The following is an 8,230-nucleotide window of genomic DNA, read 5'->3' on the forward strand; positions in this document are numbered from 1 at the left end:
TACCCGAGGGGAAATACTGTTAAGAGAGTTTAGATATTCCAGGGTTTGGGGAGTAGAAAGGAGCAGGTGCTGGGAAAGGGAAGGGCTGAACAATTTTCAGTCCTTCTTCCCACACTCCTCAAACTCTTTCATGGATGGTCTTTCCACATTTTTTCCTTGATCCATGGGTCAGGATCATTTTTCTGACTGTTCTCTCATGGCCTCCACACCCTGGCTACTGGAGCGTCTTGACTGTCTTCCCAACCAGATGCACTTTCCCCGCCAAGACTCCCCAGACCTGTGGAGTTGCTCCTGGGGCTCCTCTGCTTACCCAGGTATTCAGCTGCCTCCCCTTCCCCAGTGCCCTTTCCCCAAGAGTTCTGGAACTACCTTTTCCTCAGTGGAGATCATATATACAAAAGCAGCTTATAAGCTATAAAGTACTGTCTGAGAATAAAATACTATCAAGATGAAGCCTTCTTTCCCTCCTCCCGTAATCTCTGTCCCTCTCTCATGATATTGCTCATCCCTTCCTCCCCCGCTACACTGCTGCTCCCCCTTCACCCAGCAGGTTTGGTTTGGTGCACGGTGGGAACCAAAGCGATGTGCTGCACAGTGGGCAGCGTCAGGATGCAGGCAGGCATCTCAGCCCGAGGCTTCGGCAGAGTTCCCAGGCAGAGCCATCGGCCCAGGCCAGGACAGTAGGCATGGACAAGGTGGGAGAGGGCGTAAGTACGGTGACTGTAGCCCCCCAGCACCAGGAGCTCCCCCTGCAGCACAGCACCTGCAGCCCCCACATGGGGGGAGGGCAGGGGTGCCAGCTGAGTCCAGCTATCAGTCTTTGGTTCATAGGCCTCAAAGCTCAGCAGGTCCCCAGTCTCACCTAGCCCACCTGCCACATACAACCGCCCACCAAGGGCAGCCATGACATGGCCAGCCCGAGGTATCCCCATAGGGCTCAGAAGTGTCCCTGGCTTCTCAACTTTGGGGTCATAGTGTAGCAATGAGGCCAGGTATTGGCCAGTTCCACTACAGCCACCGCTCACGTACAACCGGCCCTCCAAAATGGCAGCTGCATGGGCATAGCATGGTGCTGGAAGTGCAGGTGCTGGCCTAAAGGAGAACAGGACACAAGATCAGGCAACTGGCATCTTCAACTCTCTCTCTCCCATTTTTTTTTTTTTTAGAGACAGGGTCTCACTCTGTTGCCCAGGCAGGAGTGCAGTGGCATCATCATAGCTCACTGTTGCAACCTCAAACTCCCAGGCTCAAGTGATGCTCCCGCCTCAGCCTTCCCATAGCTGGGACAGGAGTGTGCCATCATACCAGCTAATATTTAAATTTTTTGTAGAAACAACGTCTCACTATGGTGCCCAGGCTGGTCTCAGACTCCTGGCCTCAAGTGATCCTCCTGCCTTGGCCTCCCAAAGTGGTGGGATTACAGGCATGAACCACCACACCTGGCCTCAACTCGCCTTCTATTCCAAGTCCCTTACTCTCTCCCTGATGCCGCCTTGCCTGCTCACCTCCAAACATTGAGTTCAGGGTTATAGGTCTCCACAGAGTTGAGGGCAACACCATTGTCTCTTCCACCCAGGGCATAAAGCTGTCCATCCAGAGCCACCAGGGGGAAAAAGCTCCGAGCCTGGCACAAAGGTGCCATCTCCTCCCAGTCCTCTTGAGTTGGCTCCCACCTGGACACAGTAGGACAAAAGATGGGAAGAGTGTCTCTGAGGGTCTGTGGTTAGCTGGGTCAGCAATTTCTCTCACCTGCCCACCTTGGGGCCTACCACACCCTGTCTACTCTTAGAGGCTCATACCTGAGAGTTGAAGCCAGGGTGTTGGAGTGGCCATAAAAATCCTGTCCCCCACACACATAGAGTTCACTTCCTGCCAGGCTTGCAGCCCCATGCCGGAAGCGCCCTGGGGCAGGCAGGGCAGGCAGCCACCCCCACTCCACGGTTCGTACCAGTCCCATGCCACAGCGGAAGGCCCGGGCCCACCACACTCTTCCAGATGGCTGTCTTAGGGCCATGTCCGATCTGAGTTCATCCCCGCCAATCACCACCAGTGCCTGGTCAGGCTCCCTCCGCCTCTCTTGGCCTGGAACATCAGCCTCTACCAACAGCTGGTGCAGCAGGTCTGCAGACAGGGATGGGGGTAGCCCGGCTGCCCGCACCCTCCGCAACTCCCTGGTGGACATTCGGCCAAAACGGACACATCGCAGCAGGGCCTTGGCATCTGACTCTTGAGTCTCAGGGTTGGCAGCTAGCCAACTCCGCGCAGCCACGAAGGCCTCAAACTCCTCCTGGACGTGGAGCTCATCGCTATCCAGCAGCTCAGCCAGGCAGGCAGCTGGTAAAGAAGGGAAAGTGGGGCACAAAGCCACAGCAGGCAGGTGAGTCAGGAGGTAGTGACGCGCTTTGTTCCAGAGCCTCTCCAATCCGGGGGCTTCAGCCATGGGGAAGAGGGCCAGGCAACGGGCCGGGCTGAGGCCCCGTGCCAAGGCTTTCTGACACAAATCCAGGCAGGAAGAGCTCTGGTACTGCAGAGCAGCCTGGGCAGCTCTCAGCAGTCCTGGCCACCTTGCACGCACAACCCCAGAGTAGGCAAAAGAGACGAGGAGTCGTAGGTCCTGGGTAGAGATGGTTCGTAGAGACACCTCCGTGCCCTGGGATTCCCTCATCCCGCTCAGGAGCATGGCCCCAAAGAACTCACTGCCACAGGCCAGGGCTGCTCGGTGCACTGCAGGAGGAAGGTAAAAGCAGAGGAGGACCCAAAGTGTTACAAGACTGCTGGGTACTATCCCGACTTGGTAACCCCAACTTTGGCCCTCCAAACCACCCAAGGCTACAGGTCAAACCATGGTGTGCATTGAAATTCTATGGGTTACTTGTTAAAATGCTGGTTTCAGAGGCCCACCCCCAAAGATTCGGATTCAGTAGCTCTAGACAGAGACCCTAGGAATGCGTATTTTAACATTTTCAGGCACCCTGTGTGATCCTCATGTTAGTGACCTGAAGACACTTTCATAAACATTACTTTAGTCTCTTTGGCCAGGTCAGTTAGAAAAAAGAGTCTTGATGGATTCAGTTGAGAAGACTGAATTTTCTAAGAGGGGTGCAAAATAAACTGCAAAGACCAGCGTGCAACTTATATAGGTCTCTCTAAATTGTACACAGAATAAAGTTCTTTTTAATTGCGAGAGCCACTGCCATCAGCCATTCTGTTAGTCAGATTTTGCTGGGAAGGTGGTACTACTCAGGAATGACCATAATCCAACCTCATCTGCTTGCCATCTCCTCTTGCCTAAAATTTAGTGCTTAAGATTTCTCATGTGTCCCGGCTTACCTCTGCATAACCCTCTCTCCATCTCGGTATAGTTCATAAAATCATGACATTTGAAACGTGAGACTTTCAAAATCATCTAATTCAATTATTTTCGTGCAGTGACTGTCTGGGCAGATCATTCCTGTCCACTGTTAGTGACATCAGGCCGCAATATACATGCTAGTGTACCAATACCTTGGTTATCTGCAGGGCCCTCGTGACAATGAAACTGTCCTATTAACAAATGCTGTTAAACAATTAGACCTTATACTCAGTGTCATCTACGAAGTCTTCTGGCCAAAATATTTAACCTAAATCTATTCAAGCCTTTGTATCTGAAGTCAAGTTTATAGGAAGTTGAGAGGCTAAAGGAATAAGTTAAAGCCCTGAGGGGGAAAAAGTTCATATAAATCTAGGAAATAGAGCATTCTATAGGATAACTAATCTTTCTTTCTTTTTTTTTTTTTTTTGAGACAGAGTCTCACTCTGTTGCCCAGGCTAGAGTGCTATGGCATCAGTCTAGCTCACAGCAACCTCAAACTCCTGGGCTCAAGCAATCCTTCTGCTTCAGCCTCCCGAGTAGCTGGAACTACAGGCATGTGCCACCATGCCTGGCTAATTTTTTCTATGTAGATTTTTTAGCTGTCCAAATCATTTCGTTCTATTTTTAGTAGAGACAGGGCCTCACTCTTGCTCAGGCTGGTCTCGAACTCCTGACCTCTAGCGATCCTCCCGCCTCAGCCTCCCAGAGTGCTAGGATTACGGGCATGAGCCACTGCGCCCGGCCAGGATAACTAATCTTGTTTCTTCAAGACAAGTCATAAAAACAGGGATGGAAGACTGTACTAGATTAAAAGAAGTTTAAGAGACATATAACTGAGTATAAAATAGTCCTTGATTGATTCCTGGGTTGAAAAAATCAGCTCTAAAAGACACTTTTTGGACAAGTTGGAAAATATAAATGTGGACTAGGTGATATTAAGAAATTATTAATTTTGTTGGGCATGATAAAGGTATTGTGGTTATGAGAAAATGTCCTCTTTTTTTTTTTCTTTTTATTTTTTTTTTTATTTTTTATTTTTATTTTTTTTTCAATTTAATTTTACAGAATCAAAGAGTCTAACAGTATATCTTGTTAGATACAGTATGTCCTCATAATGTATACATTATTTCTTGTACAATGATATGAAATAATATGGGAAATATTCATGATAAATTATTAAGTGAACAGTGCAAGTTAAAAACAATAGTTTCATGTTTTTTTCCCCACCCCCCCTTTCCCGAGTCAGCACCTTCAAGTGTTACCACTCCCCAAACGGTGTGCAATGCACTCATTGTGTAGGCATACCCCCATCCCCTCCCCCACCCCCACCTCAGTCTGATGTCCAATTGGTGTCGTTTCCAGATTTGTATTTAGGTGATAGAAAATGTCCTCTTTTAAAGAGACACATACCCAAGTATTTATAAATGAAATGTCCACTGGGTATGGTAGCTCACACCTGTAATCCTAGCACTCTGGAAGACCAAGGCAGGAGGATCCCTTGAGGTCAGTAGTTCAAGACCAGCCTGAGCAAGATCAAGACCCCCATCTCTACCAAAAATAGAAAAAATTAGCTGGGTGTGGTGGTGTGTGCCTGTAGTCCCGGCTACTTGGGAAGCTGAGGCGGGAGGATCTCTTGAGTTGGAGGTTGCAGTGAGCTATGATGGCACCATTGCACTCTAGTTGGGGTGACAGAGTGAGACTCTGTCTCAAAAAAAAAGAAATAAAAAAGAAAAGAAAAAATATATAAATAAAATATAAATGAAACGTCATGGAATTTAAACTTTAGCAAAAAATAAATAAAATAAAGAGATGAAAAAATACAGTGAAATCTTAATTAACTCTGGGTGATGTGATAGCATGTTCATCTTAATGTTCTCTTTACTTAGTTATGTGAAATGCTTCTTAGAAAAAGGGAGAAAACGCACTGTGGTAGCTCAAGCCTATAATCCTAGCACTTTGGGAGGCGAGAGGATTGCCTGATGGCAGGAATTCGAGACCATCCTGGGCGATATGAAGACCCTGTTTCTATAAAAAATAAAAAAGTAGCCAGGCTTAGTGGCATGTAGCCAGCTACTGGCATGTAGCCAGAGAGAGACCCTGTCTCAAAGAGGAAAGAAAAGAAAGAAAGAGAGAAAGAGAGGAAAGAAAGAAAGAAAGAAAGAAAGACAGACGGAAGGAAAGAAAGAGAGAGAAAGAAAAAGGAAGGAAGGAAGGGAGGGAGGGAGGTAGGATGGAAGGAGAGAGAAAGAGCTCGGGTTGGGGGAAAGAGAATGCTGCTAGAAGTCCCTTCAGGCAGGTCAGAGAGGGGCCAAGCTCCCAGGGAGGTGAATGAACTCCATGCTGCTTTGATCAGATGTGGCATGTTTGCCTCTCCCAAAGGGCAAGTGATGTTAATATGGCTTTTCAATGTCATATCCAAGTAGCAAGTAATGACATAGTGCTTGCCAAGTAGTAAATATCAGCGACAGCTTTCAAATATATATCGTCTGAGAAAATTCTACATTCCTACAATCCTACAATTCCTATAATCCTACATTCCTCAAAACAAGCTAAGCCATTTCAGCTTCCATATCATCAGTCAATCTATAGCTCAGAGTCAACTGTGAAAGGGCTCACAATCACTTGTATTCACTTCTTACTCATCACTGTCCCCTAGGATTTTAAAGTTTCCAAACATTAAGTTGGAATGTTTTTTAGGGAAATAAAGGCAGTGATATGAATATGTTTAAATTCCAAACCCTAGTGCGAATTTTATAAGTATGAAAATTTAAATCCTCCCTTCATCTAGTACTATCAGAAATGAAAATAAAGACTTTTGGAGTCGTTTTCCTTCCAGGAGTCCCAGAAGCACTGTGGGTCCCATCACTTCTCTAATGGGCAGTAGCCACGTGACTTTGGACATGTCTTAGAGTCTGATTTCTTCATCAGTAATTGTAAGAGCTGAACTAGATAATCTCTAAACTATTCCCTCGTAACTTTAAACTTTTATGTGTTCACATTCCAACTCCATTTTCCAGGTCCTGTGGTGTCGTGGTATAACGGCACAGAAAGCAGACCGGACCAGTGGATGTGGGCTTGTATCCTGGTTCTCACTAGACAACATCTCTGAATTTAATGTTCCTTATTTGCACTTAGAGATAATGATATTGACTTCACCAGCTTTCAGTGAGAATTAAAAGAGATGTCATATGTAAAAATTCCTGGCACCCAGTATCTTAGTGAGATGTTAGTAGATTTAGTGAATGTTAGTAGAATCTGAATAATACTCAACTTATTTAACCCTACTTAGCTTTACTTAGCTCATCTGACAATGAGCAGAGTTAACTTCAAAGTGTCATGGCCTGGTAGTCTTGAGATTCTGGCAAAAGAGTACCAGCCCTTGCTCATTAGCCACAGGACGCTTAGGTCAAAGGACACACTGAGTTTTCCACCATATTCCTCTGGCTTTTCCTGTGTCCTGAATAGGATCCCAAGAAGGGCCTTTGGTTAAACCCTGTTTGAGTCAATCACATTCTGTTTGCTCCACTGTTACTTAGTTCTAGCCAGCTGGCTGGGAATTCCTTGTTACCGGACACAGGAAAAGCCAGAGCCTGGAGGCTCATTTCAAATCTGTCAGTGCGCCTAGGAAAATAACTCAACTGCGCATGCCCAGATTCCAGCGGGGCAGAAGAGGCACCAAAGGCCACTCCAGGGAAATTCTGACTGCAGCAGGGATCAAAACCACTATGATGGGGATCAAACCACCTGCTGCTTGCACACATCATTCCGGTAGCATGTGCACCTGCAGTAATTTAATGCCACACAGGCCCTCACCCCGCAGCTGGCAGCCGCCTGCTTCCAGCTTCAGATCACAGCCGACGCCTTCTCGGTATAGGAGCTCAATGCCGCGCAGGTTCTCCCTTAGCTCCTCTGCCTGGCTGGGCTTCTTTTCATCTTGCCCAGCGTTCCCAGCCTCCTCGCATCTCCGCAGGGCAGCGGCCTTCACCCGGGGCGCTCCTAGCACCTCGGCTGCGGCCAGCACATCCGCCTGCGGGGCGGGGCGCAGCACCCCCTCATAGGCAAAGGTCAGCACGGCCTCCCAGCCCCCCGGGGCCACATCGAGGCTGAAGGGGGTCCGCGAACCTCCGCAGCCCAGCAGCCTGCCTCGGAAGAGGCTGCTGACTGCCGCCAGGATCACGCGATGCACCCCGTATACCCGCCCGGCGACGGACACCTCTTCGTCTAGCAACAACTTCTGCTCCCGCAGCCGCTGTGCCTCCGCGAAAAACTGGCTCGGATGCTCCTCGCTGCGCAGCCCCTCGGGCTCCGCCAGGTCTTCACCGTCCTCATCCTCTTCCTCCTCTTCTTCCTCTAGGGACAAGGCTGGAAATGGAAGGTCTCCTGGGACCAGGGGCTTGGGGCCAGGCTCTTCCCGAGGAAAGGAAGGCAAACTGGGATCCTCGTGCGGGGAGGGAGGCCAGGAGGAGGTTCTCGGAGCCGGCAAAGGGAGTCCAAGGCAGTCCTGGGCCTGAGACGAGACACTCTCCAGGTCCAAGGGATAATGTGCAGTGTCGGTGACGCTCATGGCCGGGGTTTGCTGGATAGCTGTAGGTGAGCAGAGGCAAGAGAGCAGGGCGTCAGAGCTGGACCCAGAGAGGCCAGAGGAACCATGTCTCCAGCTTGTCTAATGTCACTCCCTCCCCTGTTCCAGACCTCTCCCCGATCCCTCAGCCAGGTCCAAGACTGGAGTATCTGGGCTATACAGTGCAACTATGGGGTTCATGCAGTGCAGCAAAGCGTGCAAGAAGCATGTGCAAAGATCCAGTAACCGGGACGGTACTCCTCCCGTCTTGCCCCCGTCCTTTTAGTCACCCTCAGGAGACCACAGCGTTCTGCCTG

At 49.1% G+C, this 8,230-nt stretch overlaps 1 protein-coding gene across 1 annotated transcript; it reads right to left on the reverse strand.

Moving 5' to 3' along the window:
• Positions 1–539: 539 nt before the first annotated feature.
• On the reverse strand, positions 540–7,916 carry KLHL33 (kelch like family member 33). Its single transcript, XM_069462775.1, has 4 exons — positions 7,166–7,916; positions 1,800–2,724; positions 1,506–1,673; positions 540–1,092 (listed from the first exon to the last, which is right to left on the reverse strand). Exons 1-4 carry the CDS (start codon positions 7,914–7,916, stop codon positions 540–542), a joined length of 2,397 nt encoding a protein of 798 aa, XP_069318876.1.
• Positions 7,917–8,230: the final 314 nt, after the last annotated feature.

This window comes from Eulemur rufifrons, chromosome 2 (genome assembly GCF_041146395.1).
Source record: "Eulemur rufifrons isolate Redbay chromosome 2, OSU_ERuf_1, whole genome shotgun sequence".
NCBI classification, from domain to species: Eukaryota; Metazoa; Chordata; class Mammalia; order Primates; family Lemuridae; genus Eulemur; species Eulemur rufifrons.

Excerpts from the sequence above, each read along its gene's own strand:
- KLHL33 (XM_069462775.1), bottom strand. The coding sequence starts at position 7,916 with ATGAGCGTCACCGACACTGCACATTATCCCTTGGACCTGGAGAGTGTC. Across the intron at positions 2,725-7,165 it reads AGGCGGCTGCCAGCTGCGGG|TGCACCGAGCAGCCCTGGCC; the intron begins GTGAGGGCCTGT and ends TTCCTCCTGCAG. Across the intron at positions 1,093-1,505 it reads CCTGAACTCAATGTTTGGAG|GCCAGCACCTGCACTTCCAG; the intron begins GTGAGCAGGCAA and ends GTTCTCCTTTAG.